The sequence below is a fragment of the Ips typographus genome, linkage group LG1 (assembly GCF_016097725.1).
Source record: "Ips typographus isolate SLU linkage group LG1, UJ_Ityp_2.0, whole genome shotgun sequence".
In the NCBI taxonomy this organism is placed as follows: Eukaryota; Metazoa; Arthropoda; class Insecta; order Coleoptera; family Curculionidae; genus Ips; species Ips typographus.
Window position 1 is genome coordinate 21,269,925 of NC_138422.1, and position 24,216 is coordinate 21,294,140.

Sequence of the window (24,216 nt, forward strand, 5' to 3'; positions counted from 1 at the left end):
CAAACTTACAAAATTAAAAAAAAAATAACCGAATTTTAGATTAATATAGTTTAACCTTACTGAGTGACGTCACTTTAAATATGACGTCAGAGACATCCAGTTGTCGATATAGTAGGCCAAGTTAACATCCCTCTTTGGATGCCACGCAACCCGTGAGCGTCGCGACGGCAGTCCCGTAGTTTCGTGCAAAATTTCAGGTCAATAAAATTATTAACATAAACAGAACTAAACGACTTGTAAGTATTTATCTTAATGTTTATCAGGCTATTTTTTTTTTGCATGGCATTTTTAAAGTTTGCTAAACCACTTAGCTTAGCACACGATTTCCGTCATTTCAGCCGCTATTGATCCAGTTTGGTGGTTTCTGGTCTAATATTCCAGCACAAAGTAAAAATTTGTTTTGATAATCTGCAACTAAATTTTCGAATTGATAACTGATAAACCGGAAATCAGGCTGGAGTGGATAAACAGCTATCACAGCTTGCATAACTAACCCACTTTTAGACGACCTATTATTAATGTCCTGTCAAACGTAAAAACCTAAAACAAGACATTGCTACTATTCAATCTAAACATGCTATTCCACTTTACATAACCAGGACCATTAAAACATCACATGCAAACTATTGAGTGCTCGAAATGCAAAATCATCATTTTGTCGCATGCAGTTCTATAAATAATCAAAATAATGACATTTTGTACTTTAAACATGTCCAATTTTGTAGATATAAATAAGCTTGTCATTGTAGATCTACACCATTCACACATGTAATTTTGAAATTATAAGTTGGATCTCAGAATTTAAAAATTGTATGTCAGTGTCGTAAATGTGATTTTAGAAAGTGTGAGTTGTATTTCAGAAAAGGTCTGTTGGATATTAGAATAGTTATTTTAATTTCAGATTTTATTATGTTTCTGTGTGGTTATTAGTCAATTTTTTAATTTAATATCACTTACAGGAAAAAAAATCAGCTCATCCGGAGTATTAATTTATATAAAATATACAAAGATCGAATTGCTCTATAGTAACAATTACGAGTTGCAAAGCGTCAACAAGAATAATTTTGTAAGTAAATCATCAATGAATACAAAATATACATCCAAACTGGCATATCTTCATTTGAGAAAAAACTTTTAATAACTTTGTAACAATAACAGCACAATTACCTTTAACTACAAATGCTAGTATGAAGATGTCTGAAATACAACTCTAATTTTCCAAATTACTCATAACTGTGTTAAAAATCCAACTAATCTTTTCTGAAATACAAGAGACTATTCTAAAATACAGTTTGCAATTTCTAAAATCAAAGTTATTATTCTAAAATTGAATGCACAGTTTCTGAAATACGAGTGATATTTCTAAAATTCCGCTGACGCTTTCTAAATTACATATGCACATGGTGTAGTGTTAGAAATATTGGATCTAATGGCACAAATAGCACATTGGGTTTGATTAATACCTAATGTAAATAAAGACATTTAAAAACTCAATTTAAAAATATATTGAAGGTATTCTATACAATCATATAGTCCAATTTTTTGGTAATATTCTGATATTTGAAATGTAAAATTGCAATTTCGAGCTTTAAAAGTCCCTGTCCTCCTTTGTTTAAAAGACCTACTTTAATATCAAGTTGAGTTCAATAACTTTTATGAAATAAGTTTTGTGCTGCCGAAGGCCCATAATATAATATAATACATTTGTTGAATCGATACTCATTACTAATAATTTTTTGATGTGTTAAAAAAATAGACTATTACTACATTGTTCGTACGGGGAAGGTTAAGTTGGGGTACAATTTAGAGTCCAATAAAGGGCTGCTTTAGAAACTGAAATATTCCGAGTATTTTTGGAGATATCTGCACAGAACCAAAATTCTTGAAATTAGGTTGTTTGCTAATTTGATGAAATAGCTGAAAATAACTAACACTTCACCATTACCACTTTTCTTCCCATACAACGTTGCAATATCATATTTTCGATACGACGTTTTGTTTTTTTTAGTTACCATCATCAACTTTATTTTTCTCAGTGTCATATCAGATTTTTTCATAAATAAATTGCTCATTTTTTTCTGAATACCAGCTGTTTTTCACAAAGAGTTAAAATAACATATCAACATCGTTAGGTCAAATGATACTAGTCCACGTGATATCGCTGCTATTTGCAAAAGAACGATCATGTGACAAACTGTCAGATGATAACACGAATCGTACTAGAACCAAATAGATTTTTGATTGATATCCAAGGCAGTGTTTAAATACAATTTGTGTTACTTTAGCTAAACTTTGACCCTTAACATTTCATGTATCACCGTACTCAGTACAAAAAAAAAACATTCCAAAGAAGCAGAAATCTAATATGACGTCCCCAAAACAAAAACCTGAAAGCTGATGATGGTGGCCAAAATCTGAAACTTTTTATCTCATTTATAACAATTGAAACTTAGAAAAGGAGGAATGACACGGTAAAATGTTATTTATTTTTAGTTATTTTATCAAAAAGAAAGACTCAGAAGAATGTCATAAAATAACAATTTGTTAGAAAGTCATAACGGACTCCGTGAAGTCATTTGAAAGTGTCACATGCTCATCGGTTTGAAAATAGCAACGATGTCACGTGAATAAATGTCATGTAGTAACTGAACCTAGAACTACTAAGCTAGTTTTAAGGAACTATTTATAAACATACACAATTTTCGTGATTTTCACTAAACTGCCAAATTGAATTATATTAGCAATCAGAAAAAATAGCCCGATACAAAAACCAAAGATGATAATAGTAACTAAAAACCAAAACGTCGGATCTAAAATACAATACTGCCACGTTGTAGAGGAAGAAAAGTGACAAAAGTGTTATTTTTTCTATAGTATTTCATTAAATAAATGAAGAAACAAAAATAAAATATAGATTATTTTCGAAGATTTTCATTCTTCTTGGATAACTCTAGAAGTATTCGAAATTTTAAAAAAAATTCAATATGGCACTCATAAAAAGTTGATAATGGTAACTAAAAACCGAGACGTTGGAAAAGTGACAGTTAAAAAACAGAACAGTTAAAGAAAATGGTTCAAAAGTGAGTATTATAGTAGAGGAACGGTAAAGTGTCATTTTTCAATTTTTTTCAATCAAAGAGAATACAAAATAGCAACTAAAGAATCCAAAATACAGGGTATTGTACTTCTGGAACGAAATTTTGGAAATTAGTTTTTGTTCCAAAAGTAATCAGACTTTTTGAATTTAACCAACCTTGTATCTCTTATTGTTTTTGAGATTCCCATACTTACACGTGACTTTATGGCACTTTAGGGAGAGGACATCATCGGAAGATTAGGAGTTTATTTGTTATCCGAGTCAATTGGAACCATATTGTTAAATTCAAAATTAAAAAAACTACACAGATGTCAATCTAGAATTCCAATCTGTGCAGTCATTATTTTTTAAATAGAATACCCTGTATTTTGGATTTTTTGGTTTGCAATTTTGGATTCCTTTTGATTGAATTTTTTTTTAAATTAATTGCACAAATAAAATGCAAGCGTTTTTATCAAAAATCAAAAAATGCAAATAAATTCAATATTTTCAAGTTTTAATAAGTTAACATAAAATCAATATAATACATATACAATACAGTGCGTTCGAACTAAAACTTGCCACTCTGAATAAATTGTGACAAATACAATGCTGACACAGGCCAACTTAATTTTCAGGGAACAAGTAAAAACTTTAGTATGTTATTGCCAATCAGACAGCTTATTTATGACAAAAATTAAAAACTTAAACTAAAAATTAATTTTATTAAGGAATTTAAAGGAAATTCAAATACGTATCCTCCTTATCTCTTTTGCTTAATGTTTTATTGCAATTATTTCTGTTTGTAGCAATGTTGCCAGTTTTTCCCTAAAAAATTGATATTCTTGTTTTGTTTCTTGTCTAGAGGACTATTATTTCAGTCTTCCCTGTTGTGAAGGCAAATAGCAATGACATATTTCAAATTAAGATTTACATCTTTATGATAATATACAGGGTTCCACAAATTCGTGTCAAAGTATGGGGATCTCGAAAACGGTAAGAAATACAGAGTTGTTTAAATAAAAGCAAAGTTGCAGAATTTGGAGTTCAATCTTATGGAGTTTTAACATTTAAAAATATCCGATCACTTCAGGAAATTTAGGAAAAACGTTTAATCTTTTGAATTTTAGGTTAGAATTTGCTAAATTATTAATTAGTGATGATTAAATTTAATACAGTATGCAGTAAATCTCATAAGTAAAATAAATAAAGTAGGTGATACCTACTTTTCCATTTTATGTCCAATAAAAGGGTTTTTTAAATCGAAAAGTGCCAGGAAAGTATTTCCGAAGATTGAAGCAGAAAAACCAAATTTTTTGATTTATTTTTTTAACTTTGAGTAACAATCAACAATCACAACCGGAAAACACTCGTTTTCGAGATTCTTATACTTAGACACGAATTTGTGGTACCCTGTATAGACTAATCAATTATTAGTCTTTTATTCTGCCTTAAACATAGTCGAGAGATGTAAGATCGAGTGATCTGAGTGGCCAATTCCATGGTTCTAAACTTCAAGAGCTTGAATTCTTGTAAATTTTGAAAAAAATGTATCTTTTTTTAGTATTCTTTGGATCAATCAATACGATAAACCCAAATTTTGATCTAGACATCTTTCTGAAACAAGTGGATATGGCTGGAAACAGGCTAGAGTACTTATTTCATTTTCTTCATTAGAGGTCACCGGTTTCTGTAAATTTCCTGAAACACCAAAATTTATTTTGAAGTTTCAGGAAATGATGATTATAAAATTGATTTAGTTTTGATATCTTTTATTAAGCTTCCTTGCATCAATTGGCGTTAGGTTTGCATAAGTTTCATAAATTGAATTATTCTGGCACGTTTTTCAATCCTAAAATAATAAAGCCCTAAAGAAGTTTACTTTTTGGTTTTGTCAAACCTTTTTCATTTTTTCGTCTTTCATTCAAGTCTTTCATCAGACAATCCTACTGGCAAATAAATATAGCTACTTACTATTTTTAACTTAAAAAACGTATTATTACATACTACTAAACTATTATTACTATGTATTTTCAGAACCTGATGACAATGCTATCAAATGCCACCAACCACCAAGAGGTGAACAACACCACCAGGAGATGAAAAACCTCGCCCTCGCCCTGTCTATGTTGTTGATTTTGTACCTGCCTGTTGTGCCCTTAACTGGAGGGCAGCGTTTAGCGCCCCCCAGGAGTTATCATTCTGAAGATGACGACGACGAACAGGTCCACGAAGATGTGGAGGACATCATCAGGGTTAACGCCACTGACGGTTCGTGACTATGCTTGATTCTACTGCAGTTTAAAGGTTTTTTTTTTAACACAGAAAAGGGGTTGTACGTTGGAGCGCCCTGTGAGGGTAGTTGCAGTACCCGTTTGCAGCACGTGTACTGCAATCCACTCACCAGCACGTGTGAGTGTGACAAAAAGTATCCAGTCAAGCTTAGTAACCCGTATTCGGGGTGTAGTAAACGTAAGTACTTGCACTACATAAAGTTCATAGAGTAAACAGGGTTACTTACCTATGGGTAACGAGTTCAAACAGTAACTCAAAATTTAAGCAAAATATCTTATAAACTGTAGCAGTTGTAGAGAAAATACCAATATTTTTGGAAACTGTAATACCCTGTATCTCGTTAACTACAAAACGGTATTTTATCAATAAAACTGTAGAGTAGAGTAGTGGCAATAAATACATCAGGTGTTCACTGTTCAGATTAAGTTATTCCCTGTAAAAGTTTTACCTGAACAATAATATAACTATAATAGCTTCTAATATTAATTCGTTTAAATTCACTTTTCAACCTATCAAAATTTTATATGATTGGCTACTACTACAAGTTTACAACTAGGTGAAGCTTTCTATCAGGTTATATTCAACGTGAGTTTTTAGGCATTGCAGGGCTACTACACCAGGTTCTAAAACTTTAATTGCCGCATTTTGTAAACTCTAAACTTCGACTCTATTTGGCATTGAGCCAATTCGGCACTACGGCTAAATTAATGACCTATCGTTATCGTTAACCTGGATTGCGGTGCCTATATCCAAGATAACAAACCAAATTTTCTGTGCATATTCTAACAATCTCTGGAATCGATTGTACGCGCAGTTTTTGATTAATACGCCATTACAAAAGTTCACTTAGAACAGGAAATTCGGGATTAATTATAAGTTTTTGATTGTAAATTGTCGCTAAAACTAAAATCGAGATAACAAGTAAAATACTCTTTGTGTTTTTAAATTTATAGTTTGTGTCAAAGCTGTCATTTTATGGTGTAGCTCTTCATTAGGTTTATAATTCGGTTTGAAGGAACTTAAAGAAGTTTTTTTTAAAGTGATAAATTACGATTAGTTGAATTTATGGAATTATTGAAGTCATTGGGCAATATCTGATTAAAACGTCTGAATGTAAAAATTGAATTTTCCAACAACAATTTTCACTTTGATGTTGATGGATTTAAATAACTCTCTATAATTTCTGTAGTAAAAATGTTAACATGATGAATTTAATAATTAAATGTAGATTGGACTAAACTTAAATCTGGATTTAACAATATCATCTTTAACGTTTCATCATCTTGTTATTTTGACAGTTATATCAAATTTTGTGACGTTTGGAGATTTGATTTATGCTTTAGGTTGCGTTACACATAATGTTGTGCACTGTTTTGCTTTTGATATTACAATTTGCGCGTATGAAAATTACAAAATTAATAAGAAGGAATACCATTTCAAATCAATGCGCTCGACAAAGATAAACTTTGTAAGTGACATGTGACAGTGTACCAAAATGATGTGACGTCTTTCAACAGTTGGTGTCCGCTTGTCACAAACTTTGTGACCAACTATCAAATGACGTATTTACGTTTAAATATCTGATTTACTCCAATTTAATAGTGAGAACAGATCAAACTAAACTGAAATCTGACAGTTTTCAAGTTAAATATTCATAACTTGGTTTTGTTAATAGTTACAGGGTGATTCATATATCAATTTGTACCTATCGAAACTCCTTATAACCATGTAGAATTTATAAAGGGTGCCACAAATTCGTGTTTAAATATGGGGATCTCAAAAACGGTAACGGTTAAATAAAGGCAAAGTTGCGGAATTTGGAGTTCGAACTTATACCGTTTTGATATTTAAAAAAATTCGATTACTACTAAAATTGATGATGGCTGGCAAAAACCGAAACGTCAGATTTCAAATATGACAGTCTCAGGTTTTAGAGGGAAAAAAGTTGCAATGACAAAGTGTCAATAAATTTAAATTATCTCATCAAATAAGCTTACAATAAAATAAAAACGTTTTTCAGAAATTTCGTGTTTTCTCGGATATTTCCGTAAGTAAGTAATAGGATTTTTTTTAAATCTTAAAACGGCATAAGATTGAGCTCCAAATGGGGCAACTTTGCCTCCATTTAACCAACTCTGTATCTCTTACCGTTTACGAGATTCTCAAACTTAGACACTCATTTGTGGCACTCTCGTTTAAACGTCAACGTGTTTAATAACGTCTAACGTCTAACGTAAACGTTGTAACGTCTTCCGCGTTAACGTGTTAATACGACATTTGTTGTAAGCACAAGTTATCAAATATTACAGGTAATTTGTCATATAACTTATAAATACGCATTCACAAACAAATCTGGTTTTAAACATAAAAAGACATAAATGTAACGATAAGTAATGTAATAGCGTGATACAAGGTAACGCAGAATATCGACATTTACGTTAAATCAACGTTATTAAAAAGCTTATACAGCAATGTCATTCTACTAGTCGTTTATACGTAGACTAGATGGAATCATGGAAACTTGGTATAGAATATTAAGACAAATGAACTATTTGTTAAACATAATAATTATAATACTTAATAATAGAGCAAGTTTAATATTTTTTTATCTCCCCACTTTTCCACTTCTTAATAACATATACTGCCACGACATTTACAATCATCATTTTCAAGACAAAAATTACATTGACAAACATCTTACATATTACAATACGCGGACGATACTGCACTTGCCGTACATGACAAACTACCTCAAAAGCTGCAGAAAGACTTATGACAAACAATACAATGACATGGTTTTATAAGTGGCGACTGACACCAAATGCCACTGAAAATCAACTGATTTTGTGTAATCATAAAATTAATATAAACTCACTCACTATTACAGCTAACGGCCACATTACTGTACCCAAAAACGACATTAAATATCTGGGAGTGACTATTGACAAAAAATTAAAATTTACGAAACATTAGAACTGAAATTATCCGAAGGACAAAACACATCACTAACGTACAAAGACAAAGAAATAAGTACTAAAACAGCCACAACAATTTATAAATCCATCTGTAGACCTCTGCTAGATTATGGAAATGTATTGAGAATAAACGCTACTGAGAAAACCAAACAATACATACAGAGACTAATTACAAAAATTAGACATCCCAATAACCCTTTACATAATCCATCCAACGAACTCCTTTATGAACGCACACAAATGACAAAAATTTCAGAAAGGTTACAAATTCAAACTAAATGGAAAAACCACCCTAACAACTGGACTATACTTGACCCTCTTTCTTCTAAGAAGACAAACCAGGTATTCTCGATTTTCCTTTTCTTCCTGCACCCTGTTACAACAGCTTAGATTCTAACTGTAAATAAAATTTTGATTTTTTTGTTGTAAATATTACTGTTAATTTTCGTTCTCTATGTAATGTAACACGGGCAAAAAGACCAATTGGTCGATAGCCTATTCTTTGAGAATAAAGATTGTTTATATATATTTTTTTTATCTAATAAAAAAATAATAATAGATAATAAATAATCATCTAATTTATCGCATGATAATATGAGTAGTAAGTAGTTTATGTATATAACTTGACACTGAAACTAAAAAGACTTTAGTTCAAACTTTGTTATTGGTCAAAGAATTGCTAGTGCTTTAAAACTTTTACAAAATGTAAAAGTTGTAATTTATTTGCTTAATTGTTACAACATTCTAAAGTAAGTACAAGTTTATAACAATTAATAATAATAATAAGTTCTGACACTTTTTTAAAACAGAGTTCTAACAAAGGCTGGTGCAAACCGAAAAATTTTGTTTGAGTGGCATTTTCGTAAGTTAATAGCATTTAAAGATACAATGTTTGCTCTCTATTCATAATGTTATAACATTTTAGATAGTGCCACTCCCTTAATTATGACGTCTCAAAGAACTGGACTGTCAATAATGAAAGAAAAACTTGGAGATTGTTTCACAGATATAGGAAACATTAACTACACAGACAATGCGAGGAAATTAAAAACATTTCAGGAAATAACAGATAAATTTTGCGACAACATTTTAATAGCAGCCATATGTGATAAATGTGACACTGATAAAAAAAAAATTATTGAAGACATTATAAATCAAATCTTGTATCCATCTAAGCTAGCCAACTATGCAGTGAAAAAAAAACTAGAAATTCCATTTAGTGGAAACGGACGTAGCATAATTCGAAGAAGGATAAGACGGATGTTAAAAGACAACTTGGAAGAATACGAAAGGTCACTAATCGTTCTGTACAAAATCGAACTGGCTGAAATTGATTTGAAGATGTTATCACCCAAGCTACCTTCAATAATAGAAATACTAAGAAGCCGTATTATATTAATCTACAACATGGACGTAACACAGGATTTTGCAGGAATTTTCAACAAAGAAGAGATACGTGAGCATTTACGACAATCGAACAAACTGATTAAAATTGTCAACAAAAAAGAAGTTGGAATCGATTGTTTAATGTGGAATGACCATAATGCCAGAGTGAAAATATATAACAAGTTTATTTGCGAAATTACTTGTCCGGGTGTTGAAAAAAAGTTAGGCAATCACATTGTAGATATCATCGAACAACGGGATGCTCATACGAAGAAGACGTTTGGATCGCCTATCGCCAAAAAACATGGAATTACCAGATTGGAAGCAACCATCTACAATGGATATAACAGCGATTCCTATCAAATTCAAAACTGTTTGAAGGTTTTGGAAAATAACCTTAAATATTTAGACCCAAGACTCTTCTACTCTGTACCTATTTCGAAAATGTGGACTACACTTGCAGATAAATTGGAAAGCAGCTTTTGTGTGGTAGAAAAAAAGACGTTACTTTTCGCCTACTGGGGAAATAAGACCACAAATAAGATAACTGGAGTAGAAATAAATTTACCATCAAAGAATGATTCAAATCGCCAGAACATAATAGACTACGCATTGTCAGCATTCAGCTTCAGACAATTACCAGTATATTATTATGAAATTAGCGACAACAGAGGTCCAAACCAAAATCTACTCTGCTATAAGAAGAAAGAGGGTAAAACATATTTTTCGCGTTCTCCTATAGGGCCTTCTAATGGGTTCGATCTAACTGTCATATCAGAGAAAATCCAAATTGAAGAGAGAGGATTGGTTAAAACTGCTAACATTGAACCTGAGGTTTTACGAGTCCCATTATCAAATATAATTCCGCCATACGAAATTGAACAAGTTGAAACCGATATAAGAGTGGAAATGATTTAAAGTCTAATTACACCTATCACTAACTTATCACGTTTAATATTAATATTATCATATTATTTTATTTAAAAACTGCAATTTTTCAAAACTCGTATCATATAGCACAAGTTATAGAAGAACGTACTTGAAAAACTCCAGTTATATTTAATTTAACCACAATATAAAAAACAAAGTAAAAAATCAAGTATAACTACCTACTGTTGTCCATTAAACTGCGGTAGAAAAATATATATTATTATTTTATCATTTGACGTTCGAACTGGATTTTTTCTAATTTTGCAATGTTTAGAACATACTACGTATAACAAGTTTGTTGATAACTACCAACACTTAAAAATCTATAACAAAAGCAATGATAAAACATTTGAATATTGCCTGTTATATCTAATGTAATGACAAAGAAAAGTACTAAATACTCGTAAGTTTACTAGGTACCTGTCATCATTAACGAAGTTTGTGCTTTAACGAAACATACAGAAATTTGGTTTATAGCTAATCTAGGAAAACTTAAGTATTCAAAACAAAAGCACCACTAAAAAAATTGAAATGAAATCAATTTAAAAAATCCAGTTATTTTTAAACTAACCATTGTTTTAAATATTGTTACTACTTATTAAAAATACCACTTTTACTTAGTAGGACGCTTAGACTGTGTCTGAACTGATAAAAATGAAAATGATAACTTTATTTGCTATTACATTGATTTGGCAGATAATAGTTTTTTACGTAGTTTTGTATTTTGTTCTTGTTAAGCATTGTTGGAATGCATAATGAGAAATGTAAGCCTCAAAGCAGTTGTTCTCAAAATATTAAGATGTTAAAACAAAAACTAGTAACATCAAATTTTTTCACACTTAAGCCGAAATGACAGTCGGGTTTTCAATTACATAAACTTTAAAAATGCTCAGATACTTTCTAAATAGTTCTATTTTAGTAGGCTATATCTATATTATCTTATTATATTATATTCATATTGTTACTATTCTTGCAGACTACATCATATTATATTGCTTATTGTAAAATTCACTTGTGTTTTTTTTATTCTACGACAGTCGTTGGTCGACTTTAAAGTTTTGACTAAATATGAATCTTCTGTATTACTTTTCAATAATTGAGGCATATGCCATTTGCCGCGAACTCAAATCAAATTTGTCCGTTTTCGTAATCCACTTGGACACACACACACTTTATCATAAATTTAGCTTGCATCTAGGAAAATGAATATTACCTCAATATTTTTGGATTTAACAAAGTTTGTCAAAAAATTTGAGAGTAACGTGTCATACTCTCAAATTCTCATAGGTATAGAGTCTTACATATTCAGAACAATTAGATTCAAAAAGCAAACAAAGCTTATAGATATTGATAATAAACTATGGTTTTTCGTGTTTGGTAAAGTTGTAAAAATATTTTTTTCTAATTATGGCATATAAAGTTCTTCACTTTTCAAAACTGATTAGAGTGACAAAACGTTTTACTTTATGTAACTAGTTACATAAAGTAAAACATAAAGTATCACTTTATGTAACTAGTTATGAAATGTTCATTTCATCACTCCCTGTTTTTATGCATTTCCCTAGAAACATATGGGCGACATCCATCATAACATGTCGTTGTCACAGTTTATACAAGGTGCTATGAAAGTGAATATTTGTGTTAAATCACTTTAAAAGATGGTTTTTACCGTTTTTTGGTCAAAATTAGAAAAAATTATGTATGCAACACGTTTCGAAAATGTCTTATTGTGTAACTCATTCAAATTGTAGGACCTCGCTGCGCTCGCCCTACAAACATTCATTCGTTACACAAAATCGATCTTTTCGTAACTGGTTACATAAATAGCTATTTTTTTTCATAAAATATGGATTCTGTTGAAAAGTGGATGAGACAATACAAAACGTCCAAACTTGTATATTTCGAAACATGTCAATGGTTGTTTTCATGTGTGTTTTTACGTAAAAACTTCCTAAATAAGGTTTCCTAGATTTTCGCAAAAAACTTTTTTTTAATACGTATACCATATACACTAGACTTTAACCCCTTTGTTTTTTTCCCTTAATTTCGGGTATCCTATTGTTATTATATTATCAGCACTTCAGTATATGAATAGGGATAATGATTACCATGTTGCTACTGACGTATACAAATTTCGAAATTTTATTTGCGCAACTTGGGAGGAAAGTGCAACTTTGCGACAACGTTTTGAGGCCAACGCGAAGCGCTGCTCAAATGAGGAAGGAAAGTTTTATTTTTTATAAAAGTAGTAGAAAAAGTAGTTTTTTTTACGCAGTTCCTACAATTATAAAAATGCGTATTAGCTACTTTAGTAAAATGACGATGTTTGGCTACAATAACTGTAAGCTTTTTTTTGCACAAGCAATCTGTAACATTTACAAGTAAGCAGTTTACAAGTCGCTTGATGCTGGATTTGCTTTAAATCATGCAAGCTTGGACAAGACGAGTTTGCAGAAGCGAAACGGAATGTAGGCAGCAGAGGAACTTACCTAGTTGTACCAACAAGTGTCGGTTATTAATTAAGCCGTAGTGTTCTAATCATGTCTATAGCGGTGTGATGTCAGGCAGAGTACAATTTAGGTTTTGTAGCCTGTGGCCAGTTCTTTATAGAAGGGATAAGAGATCCGGAGGTAAAGGAAAGGTTAAAGATGTTCAAGGAGAGCAACAGAAGTGAATTTCTGGTTGAAGCGCTGGAAGTTGAAGCAGCATGTATTGAAAACCACACCACCAAAACCTTGCGCAGAAGATTGCAAACATTGTCAGAAAGCAGTAGAACGGGAAGGAATCGTGCGTATCAGAATGGTTTATCTGATGATAATTGGAGTCCCGATCAAGATAAGAAGGATCAACTAGAAGACGGCGACCCATTGCTGTTGCAGAAGAAACAAAACGAGCCAATACCAACATGGCACTTTGTGCTCAGTGAGACTCGCTTGTGGTTGAAGACGGCTGGCTAAAAAGAGCATGGGAGAGTACCGATGAAAAAGAGATAAGGATGCAGCTGGTTCTTCCCAGAGGAAAGGTCGTCCACATAATTAAGGAAATGCAAAATGGAAACACTGGTACTCATTTGGAAGTCAATAAGACTTTGGATAAAATTCGGCAACGTTTTTACTAAGTGAACTACTGCCAAGACGTAATATTATGGTGCCGACAATGTTCCACTTGTGCAGCGCAGATAGACAAGATCCCGGGGACCGATAAAGCAGTACATGCGGTAAACAAGTACTCTTGTTGCCATGGACTAGGTGCTTTAGCAAATAACTTGAAGTGTTTGATATACCAAATCTACAAGCCAGCACAATTGATTTGGTTTGCCGTTGGAGCTACACTCTGAGCAGGTACGAAACTTTGAGTCCAAGCTCTTCCAGAGGCTCTGTGACCGGCTAGGCATTAGAAAAACCCGAAAAACACCACTGCATCCTAAGTCGAGGTATGGTCGAGAAGTTCAATAAGATCATAGAGCAACATCTCTCAAAATAGTCGGCCAACATCAGAAGGATTGGGACCAGCATATTCCGCTCTAGTTGATGGCGTATAAAGTAGCAGTCCACAACTCAACAGGACAATCACCATTCAAAGTTCTGTTTGGTGAAGAACTTCGACTTCTATGCGATGTAACCTGGGAAAAGAAGGACAAAAACATACATGGATATGACAAACCGTCAGCAGCGATACAATTGTGATTTTCGCAAAAGGATCTCTTATCGTGGACAACATCTTGCTTAAACACGTTTGTGATATCTATTAATATTTTATCTAAGTAGTTTTGTTGACGCGAGTTTGATTGCGAAACAACCCTTGTTTGTCAATTAGTTAATGTTATGTGATGTCAAGAAAACTATTAAATGTTCTGTCATTGGCCGCATTTATAAGAACAAATCGATTAGCAATCGAAAAATCGGATTTTAAATTCGATGCATACAATGACGTTTAAGTAATGCTTTTTTGATTAGTGTCAGTGCATTCAAAATAAAATTGTTTAGCGATTGCTAATCGATTTGTTCTTATAAATGCGGCCATTTCCACTGTTTTAAAGATAAGTATTTTTATTGTACATTATTATTTATTGTTGAATTGAATTATTATAAATTTCTTAAAAGACACAAAGGATTTACTTAAAATAAAAATACTTTATTTCACTTATCTTATCCTATTGTGAAGTATTTTGAAAATTAATAAATAATCGCTAGTTTAAGATTATAGTGACAAAGACTAATTTTTTTAGGTAAAACCTAAAAAAATTGAGGTAAACAATACAATTTCCACAAATTGTGATATTGATTATTGAACCTCAAAACTCAACATGTTTTCGAGAGGTTGCGGAAAATACAGAATGTTTTACGATAAATGCGTCATATTTTAGGGTCTGATTAAACGTCAAAAAATAACCTTAGTTTGATAAATAAACCATGGTTCAAAGATGTTTCGTTATGGAGATATTGATAATTGATTAGTGATCACTTGTGTGTATCAGAGGTTATGATGTATAATATTGGTTAAAACACACTTTTAATTAAACACTAGCAGTTTTTACTTTATTGATTTGTTTTAGATTAATTTTCATTATTCTTTAGACATTTTAAAAGTCACAGGTAGGGAATGTTTGGAAGGCTTACCCTTCTGGCACTCTGGAATAACTGGGCGAGTCAAATTTTCAATGAAAACATTGGTAGATAAAAGGCATTGAACCATTTGGCCATCCTATATGTACCAGATTTTACTCCATTAGAACTTTTTTTACTCTTTAAGAATGTGTTTCTGCAGAAGCAGCTACTGGAATCCGGCAATAATTAGATTTTTGAACATTTTATTTTAGAGGCAATAAGAAACATGAAAAATGATCTTACTATTTTCACTTAATGCAAATGGAGAAAATTTTATTAAATTGTTTGTTTGGTGACTTCAAATAATTGCTTCTATACTAATTGTACAGTAATAATACTAATGGTTGTACATACAGTATAAAATCTATTCTGTAAGCAAGTTTGTCTTTGTATTTGCACAAAGGGTCATTAAACACATAGTAGGTTTGTGGATAGTTATATTTTGTTAAGAGAGCTGTCAAACATGTGTGACTTAAGTGAAATGAATTATTTACTGATTTTAATTATTTTAATTGAAGTTTATTCATAAAACATTACAGCAAAAAAACTTGGAGATCAATGTTATTACCATGAAGCCTGTGAATATTCGGACCAGCACGCATCTTGCATTCAGATCCACCACAACGCCATCTGTCAGTGCCAACCTGGGTACCACTTGGTGTCGTTACAAAAACCTTCAAAAAAAGTGTTCTGCGCTGAAGGTACCCCTTAATGCATAGTTTGGTTTGGTACATTTTGAAAAATAATTTTTCACAGATATCCAGGTAATGTCGAAGGACTTCTCTACGTTTGCTGGAGTCCTTTCAGGTATCGCCATCTTGTCAGGACTTATTTGTTTCGTTCTGCATCTTTTCAACCAAAATCTCTACGGTTCGGGGCACCGACACCGATTTGGTAATGCCAACCTAGCCCCGCCGATTTTATTTTCTAGCGATCCAGGTAAGTGGCTCATTCGTTTCGTGTTGCGATGATACAAGCATTGTGGACATTTGCCTCATTTACCTACTATGATCAGTGTAATCTGCCCTCCCCAAATGGAAAGTCTTTGTAGGTGTGTAAGTGTATCTTCGAGCAACATCTTTCATATGGCAAGACTGTCTCAGTGTCGCCTCCTCTCACTCATACTCCTACAGGAGACACGGTTCCGTCTCTGTCCGACACCACGGAAGTATTTCTTTTTCAGGCTCGTTGCCGTTACCGATCCTGGCGCATCACTCGCAAATGTCGACACGACGCACGTGCAGCACGTCGACGCGACGCGCCAGCAGTGTGGCAACGTTGCATCGGTATGGCGCGGGCGCGGCAACCGTGCCGCAGTCACGAACAGGTGCGGCTCGAGCCGCCGCCATCTTGCTCTTGTCGTACTGCGACTACGCAACGGCCGCCTCTGACGCGGGGTCCGAACTCGGTACTGACACGCAGTGTTGTCACGTTGTGTGTGTCGTTTCCCGTTTAGGGGAAATGTATGCGTTGTTGGCAACACCGCTTTTTTGGAGGGTGGGGTTTTGTTAGGTGGCTGAGCCTATACACTCGATGTGCTTCTGTGATATTAAAGTAGAGCTCGAATCAGATGAGAAAAGGCCACCGCATCATCAATGACGCAGTTTTTAAAACTATTTCTTTCTCCTTCTACAGTTGCCGTCGCATTAGATATAATCAGAGGCGTCCTATTAAAATATTCCCGAAAATAAATTGTTAAGCGGTCAAAAAGCCACTTGGCAACGTAGTACGGTTTTTACTTGGACACAATTAAAACAGATGCGGCAGCGGCCAGGGACAGATGGACCTTTTTATATGCTTTTACTAGCCGGCACTCTAAACGGTGTTGCCAAGTTTAAAAAAATGTAGTGGCGAACAGGGAGACTTAGGGGGTTAGGTTAGGTTCCGTTTTAGTCTGGTGTTTTGGTTGTATTGTTGATGGTCGCAGTTGAAGTTCACACAGTGTTATGAATGAAAAACGTTATTTTGTCATAATGTCTTCCAAAAAGGTTGGAAGGAAAGGTGTTATCATACACAGCCAAGGCCGTGAAATCGTCAGTAACGTCTTACAATTTATGAAGAAAGAAGCAGAAGGAGTTTCCATTCCTTTGAAAAACTTTTTGTCTTTTATTTTCTTTATTAAAAACGAAGAAAACGTTTCATTTTACTGATAAAATAATAGCACACCACTGACTGGCTGCAACAACTTGGAAAGTAACGAGAGCAGCAATATTTAAAGCGAGACGTACAGAGATCGTGACATCATCGTTTGATGACGCCTGTGGCCTTTTCTTAGCTGATTCGAGCTCTAACACGTCTGAGTAGTGTAGTTTAGGCGATACATGATTTGTTGTGATGTCAAATTTAAGTTTTACTCGTTTGAATGTAAATTTTTTGTGAAACGTCAATGTATGCTACTTTATTATAATTATCTGATTACTTAAATTGCAAAATTATTTTAAATAATTGATTACTAGGGTGGCTCTGAAGGGTCATGTAATTTGTTTAAGAAATTCCGGCAATGCCAGATAGTTAATATAATAATATATAAGTGTGCAGAATTAGCGTAAATCTCAGCACAGTGAATAGTTTGCAAAAAAAGCAGCTTTCAGCTTGCAGCTTTTTTTGATTACTTCCAAACTAAAAACAGTGCTGTCAATCTTCAAATACTGCAAATGTGGACTTATGACAAAGGTTAAGATTTTGTAGCGCAATGCATGTAATTGCCATTAAACTCACTTGCTTTTGGTTTGAACCATACTTAAATTCAAAATTGTAATAATTTTTTTTTTATTTTCTGTAAGTTCTTTTGAAGTTTGCCAAATAAATTAAAAGTCACACAATCTATTTCTTGCTATCAATATGTAGGGCTGAAGGACGTGGCAAAAATAATGGAAAGTACAGCAGCAGAGCAAGATGGCGGTGGCATTATGAACTCTAGTGAATTTTTCTTTAGACGTTAAACAAAAACACTTTACTTACTAATTAACCTTACACATTCCAATCAAAAATATTGCATGAAGCTCTGTGCTTAAGCGTTGTCTCAGCGCCATTTTGTGTAAATATAACACCATTCACCTTCATTTTTTTTTAAGTGTGAGCATTCTTGAAATTTAATCTGTCTGTATGGCATGCGTATGGAATGTGTTCCACTTATAAAATTAGATGACGAATGTTATTGAGATTTTCTGGAATGTTCTAAAAGGTTCGAGAAGACCAAGCATAGCGTCGATACACAGCGCAGGTTCGATGCGCAGTTTCAGTGCCAGACGCTACGAGAAAGAAAGAGAACAGAAAGAAGAGAGAGAGTCGCAACGAAGATTATCGAAAATGAACTCTATGTCGGTGGGACGTATAGCCCCCACTCCTAGTCCCCATTCTACTGATGACCTTCTTCCTACTTTGGAAGAAGATAAACAGGTAAATTTTATTGTTTTTTTTTTCTAGTAAAAATGACAACAGTGGACAAAAAATTGCATATATTGACCACATCTGGCGATATCTATGCTGAACATACAGGCGTGGTAAAACTAAAACTGGCCCTAGTAAAACCGTGTAACTGACAGAGAAACATAGATAATTGTATGCGCAAAACAAAGACAGATAATCTAGTATAAAATATCATGAAGGCGAAAACTTTTGGGCAACGTTGCCATAACGTTTAATCAAATCATCTATACTGGATTAGTTAAATACTTTTGTTATTGGCCTATTGGCACCAAGTTTTTAAACAAATGTACACAGGAACCGAACTAAACACAGGAGACTTATCGTAAATACATTATCAACATAAATTCAGACACACATTTAGAGAGACGTTTGACAACATCTCATCGCAAACAAAGTTGCGGCCTACTTGGACTTGCTTTAGGTTTTCTGTCTTTGTCTCGCGCATACAATCATCAATGTTTCTCTGTCAGCTTTTTTATGACTAGTTTTAGTTTTACCATGTTTTACCACACCTGTATACGAAAATCAGGCAACATCGCTACCAACGTTGGCTCCAATGAGTTCCTAAAATTTATGGCGTCATTTCAATTTAGTTTAGTTATTAGTTTAGTATACAATAATTATTATTATTTAATGAGTACTTTTTGAGTTAGTTATTGATGGTAATGAAAGTTAAGCGCATTGACAAGAGTAATTTGGTATATAAAACTGAAAACTGGTTTACGAGGAATTCAAATATCCGAAAATGTACAACGTGTTCAATTTAAAATATTAGATTGAATTAAAGAAACGATATCATGAAAAAAATAAAAATAAATCACAATATGCGTCTTTGTCATACTATTGCGCCACCCTGTAGATCAGCTGTAGTCTGAAGTATAATATGTGACTTGACTAATTCAACACAGATGTCGCCACCTGTTGCCATATGCAATTTAATCTTTTTATTAGTGTAAAAGTGTCCAGACAGCAGGAAAATTCTCTTTCTTTTTACAGACCGAAGACACTCCCAAGGGCGGTTACACAAACACTTCCTTTATAAAGGTTTAATTATTTAGGTATTGACTGTTTTTCGGGTTTTTGCTAGAGCTTTTTTCCATGTTTTATGCCTGAGAAAGCTTATTTAATACAAATTTTGCCTTTTAAACACTATATTATAATACAGTGCCACTCTTCGACTTGGAATACATTAAAAGTGAATCAAGTCATGATTTTCCAGGCAAAAGAAGGACCGTTGAGTGGCCTCCTAGATTTCCGGATCTAACACATCTGTTCTTTTTTATGGAGATACTAAAGAAAAGTTTTTAAAACCAAATTTGTGAGCACTGACAAGTGAAAAGAACGAATAAAGCACGAGTAGAAACTAATGGAATTTCAAAGTCAGGGGGTAAATATTGACATTAAATTGATGATGAATAACTAGAAACATTAAAAAATAATTTTAATTTTCTTTAAGCCAGTAAGTCAGTGGACTAAATTAACTAGTACCATTAACACCATGTAACTAGAGTTATTGAAGCAGTTATAGGGTAGATCAGTATAATGCTTTGTAGCCGTTGAAATTTTCTTAAGACGACCCTGTATAGTGTCTGCAGTAAAAATGTCAAATAATCTAGTTATTTATTGATAAATACAGAGTGGCTCAAACTTGACACTTTCCACTTGTAACTCGGTTATTTTGAGAGTTACAGAAGAAGAAAGCTCATGTCTTGATTTACTGAATTTATTCCAAATTAGAGTCTCGCACTGTACAAATCATCAGCACTAAACCACATTTTTCATTCTACAACCACTTTACCTTTGATGACATTTGTATAATCTTGATACAACGTTCTTAGGTTCCTCCGTTAGCTCTTAAAGAAGACTCGTCGACTAGTTTCCAAGAAGAAAATTTACCTTCCACTTCGAAACAATATCCATAGTGGAGGAATTTTTTTTGTGATTGGACACTGTGTGGCAGTTTTAGGTTATCACAGACAATGTAATTTAGATTTTAGGGCCGTTAAGGTAAGTTTTTAGGGATTCTAAGAATGCAACCAATTATCAAATTATAAATGTAAAGTAGGAAAACTTACAACACACGTAATGTAACGGTTTTCCTATCCAACCCCTATCAGAGATACCCTAATGTAGTCTTTCCTATATCTTCAGTAGTCTGGTTGTTGGGACAAAATTACCAAACTGCATTTTATGTGACAATTTCAAAGTATTTGAACGGTTTTACTATTCTGTCAGCAAGACTTTCCATAGGCGTCTTAAAGAGTATTTTACATATCTTTGCTTAATGGTTTGGTAAGTTGGAAATTGATACAAAGACACTTAATTGACACTTTATGCACATTTTAATGTAATTACAAACATTTCAAAAGGTTTTTCAATTTTAAAAGAACGATTTTACTGTAAATGATCTTCAAAGACACTCTCAGTAGGTACTTCTTGTCTTTGGAGTGGATTGAGATATTGATATGGGCCAAAATCACTAAATTGCACTCTATGAAGATTTAAAACCCATCAATGCATCTGCAGATGATTTAAAAAAACGTTTTTTCAATTTCAATAATAACTGTTGTTCTGCATGTTAACGTGGAATGGAAGATGGGAATTGTATTTAAAATTTCAAGAAACTTGCTCAGTGAGACCCATTTCCTGATTAAATCAATTGAAACAATCTCCCTCGGTTTTTCGTAAATTTCTCGACCATTTTATTATGATTATTTCCTTCCTATCAATTTTGACCAATCGCTATCAAGAATTAGTATAACAAATGTAAATTTTAAGTGGAAAAATCACTTGACAACTGGCAACTTAGCTATCAACTATCAAAAATTTCACACTCCTCACAGCAACATAAAGAATAGTGTTACCCTTTCTTGCTTGAAAGTTATTGTTCTTATTTATTATTGTTCTTATTGTTTTAATTAAAATAAAATGTTTATTTAACTCAGGAAATAATCTTACCAAGATTATTTCCTGAAAAATTGGAATACTCGTTTCTAAGTAATTTACTCGTCTTCGACTCGGATGATTTTTAAAACCACTTTCGATCATGCTATTTGTTAAAACAAATTACTTAGAAACTCGTTTTTCCGAATTTTTCCGGAAAAATTAAATGCACTAGGGATATTACCGCCGAAAATCCTTTACATTTTCATTGATACTACTTTTTTTGAATTTCTACAAAATTATATGAATTACGTACAAAGACACTAATCGTTGATTTATGTGCTGTTAGAATAAAATATCTGAGCACTAAGTGTTCTTTGTTCTAAGTTCTTTGCTCTATTCCTCAACACATGTTGTCCCTTCTAAGTCAACTACAATAAAAAGTATATAAAGACGCAGTAGAAACTTTAAAATCCTCAAAAAAACTTTTTACTATAAGTTGCAATACTGTCGAAGGATGTACATACCTTAAAAGAGGAAAGATAAGGCAAAATTGTATTCATTATAACAACAAAATGATATAAAGTTTATGTAAACGACATTGATTATGGATACTGCTGACAAGTCAATATCGTCAAAATAGTAGAAAACTAGTGACTTTGTGAGTTGAGAATCTATCTAGGTACTGATTTGGGTTCTTCCAAAATTGAACAGAAAGCAGCCAAACTCTGCTGTATTTTTAATACTATTAATTTGAATGAGTCGCACAGAGACTATTTTTTTTCTGCAAAAAATAAGTGGGTGGTCCACCATCACCACCATCTCAGCACTGCCAACCATGTTGAATGTTGAAAAACCCAGAAGCAAAAACTAACAAGCCGCAGATGCTAGAGAAAAATTTTCTTTTAAAACGTTGTATTTTAGAAACTTTTATTTTTTGCATTTTTGCACTGAGCTACTTTACACAAAACATGCTTAGTTTACGAGATATAAAGACGCTGAAATGGGACAAAAATGAAAAATTGCACTTTGTGATAATTTCAAGGCATTCTTTAGGAGTTTAAGACAACTTATTAAAAGAGTCTTCTACGTCTTTAATAATATGGGGGATATAAAATGTCTTAAAATTCTTATTGTTTTGCCAAACGGTTTTATTATAAAAAGACACCTTAATAAGGTTTTTCTTATGACTTTAGAAGTTTGAGATGTTGTAATGAGAAATAATCACCAATTTGCATTTTATGATCATTTACAAATCAGCGGTTTTACTATAGAAACCTCAAAGATACGCTATAAGAGTATTTCTTATATCTTTTACGGTATGGGACGTTGAAATGGAACAAAATGACCAAATTGCATATTATGATTATTGTCCCAACTGTATTGCGTGATTTGTCCCATTTATTTAAAAATAAACCATTTAACCAACCCAATTTCAAAAGATTTTATTTTCTACAATCTACCTAGAAACTACAAAGAAACTGAGAAATTTAATCTTGTTGGAAATATTATACCTAAAGTAATATTAACATAAAAAATTGGAATTAAAATGTTGAGAACTGATCAAGAAAACGTTTACAAGGAACCTGCCAAACTTAAATAGTTTATGGAAATCTGTTGAAGCAGGTAGCTAAAAGAAGAACTATTCAAATTTTACTAAAAAATCCAAATTATCTGAGCCAGTACGTATGACAATGTTTTTAAATTTGACAAAGTTTATAATGATCTTTTAAGTGTAAGTAATCTTCGTTTTGTATACTTAGTTTAAACCCCATTTTATACACAAAAAAGTTTGTTAGGTGAACTTTATTTTCCTCTTCGTAGAATGTGGGAACTTAAGAAAACCCTCACTACTCACCTTATTTATAACAACGTACTTCACTACAATAATTGAAAAATTATGATGATTGAACTAGATGTAATTTTTGATTAGTTATTTGTAGAACATAATTTTTTACGAAACGTTGGTTGCATCCCTTAATTCCCTAAATTAATGTACTGGGAATGTACATAAGATACTTTTATATAGGAGTGCATCAAATGAACTTTTTATACCAGTGTTACTTAAGTTTGCCTACAAAAAATGCCTATAACTAGATGTAATACATATTATTAAAAAAAAATCAGCGGTGAGGTTTGGTGTATCAAGAGCTTTTTAAATATTTATTCTAAAAATAATAAATAGAACGTAACAAAACTGCCTCGCCTGCTGACTTTATATTAGGAAATAACGATTTTCAGTACTGAATTAAACTATACTGAAACAATCACGTAAGTGTTATAATGTATGATTTTTTACGGATATTAAATCGTTGTTATTATGTGTCGAAGTGTATCGTTGAAACTGTTATGTTTGTTTCGGTCAAAATAAATTCTGTGTTAACACGTAATTTTGCATGGGTTTTTTTATTGATAAAATCAATGTCATAACCTTCCATCATGGACACACATTCTTTAAATTAATTGAGGTCATAATTTGTATGCAGCTTGTACGTTTAAAGAAAATTGCAATCAACCGAGAGTAGTTTACCCTGATAAGACACAACACGTGGATTTCTAATCTGCGACATTAACACACAAAATTGCGTATAATACTGACAAGACACATAAACAATTATCACATTGAAGACAATAG

General features: G+C 32.7%; 3 protein-coding genes across 6 annotated transcripts in view; 2 read left to right on the forward strand and 1 right to left on the reverse strand.

The window, feature by feature from the left end:
- Cln7 (CLN7/MFS domain-containing 8) overlaps window positions 1-24,216 on the reverse strand; it is a 63,067-nt gene that overhangs the window by 13,061 nt on the left and 25,790 nt on the right. The gene's annotated exons all lie outside the window — the stretch shown is intronic.
- On the forward strand, window positions 98-23,971 carry LOC145738246 (uncharacterized). Of its 4 annotated transcripts, XM_081993092.1 has the most exons (9): window positions 98-236; window positions 5,114-5,347; window positions 5,402-5,548; window positions 15,809-15,970; window positions 16,026-16,208; window positions 16,453-16,677; window positions 18,454-18,668; window positions 19,695-19,756; window positions 20,537-23,971. In XM_081993092.1, exons 2-8 carry the CDS (start codon window positions 5,176-5,178, stop codon window positions 19,746-19,748), a joined length of 1,158 nt encoding a protein of 385 aa, XP_081849218.1. In that variant the 5' UTR covers window positions 98-236; window positions 5,114-5,175; the 3' UTR covers window positions 19,749-19,756; window positions 20,537-23,971. The 4 variants fall into 4 exon arrangements, with proteins under 4 accessions (XP_081849218.1, XP_081849214.1, XP_081849219.1 ...); XM_081993088.1 differs by lacking the exon at window positions 19,695-19,756; XM_081993093.1 differs by lacking the exon at window positions 19,695-19,756 and having other exon boundaries at window positions 16,453-16,596.
- LOC145738235 (uncharacterized) lies at window positions 8,979-11,669 on the forward strand. The gene is made up of 3 exons (XM_081993081.1): window positions 8,979-9,095; window positions 9,156-9,208; window positions 9,272-11,669. The coding sequence occupies exon 3, from the start codon at window positions 9,292-9,294 to the stop codon at window positions 10,648-10,650; it is 1,359 nt and encodes a 452-aa protein (XP_081849207.1). The 5' UTR covers window positions 8,979-9,095; window positions 9,156-9,208; window positions 9,272-9,291; the 3' UTR covers window positions 10,651-11,669.

What these genes read in the sequence shown, in the direction of transcription:
- LOC145738246 (XM_081993088.1), top strand. Translation starts at nt 5,176, where the DNA reads ATGAAAAACCTCGCCCTCGCCCTGTCTATGTTGTTGATTTTGTACCTG. An exon ending in CAGGGTTAACGCCACTGACG is followed by an intron (nt 5,348 to 5,401) that starts GTTCGTGACTAT and finishes TTTTTAACACAG; the next exon opens with AAAAGGGGTTGTACGTTGGA. An exon ending in CTTTGGAAGAAGATAAACAG is followed by an intron (nt 18,669 to 20,536) that starts GTAAATTTTATT and finishes CAACGTTCTTAG; the next exon opens with GTTCCTCCGTTAGCTCTTAA.
- LOC145738235 (XM_081993081.1), top strand. Translation starts at nt 9,292, where the DNA reads ATGACGTCTCAAAGAACTGGACTGTCAATAATGAAAGAAAAACTTGGA.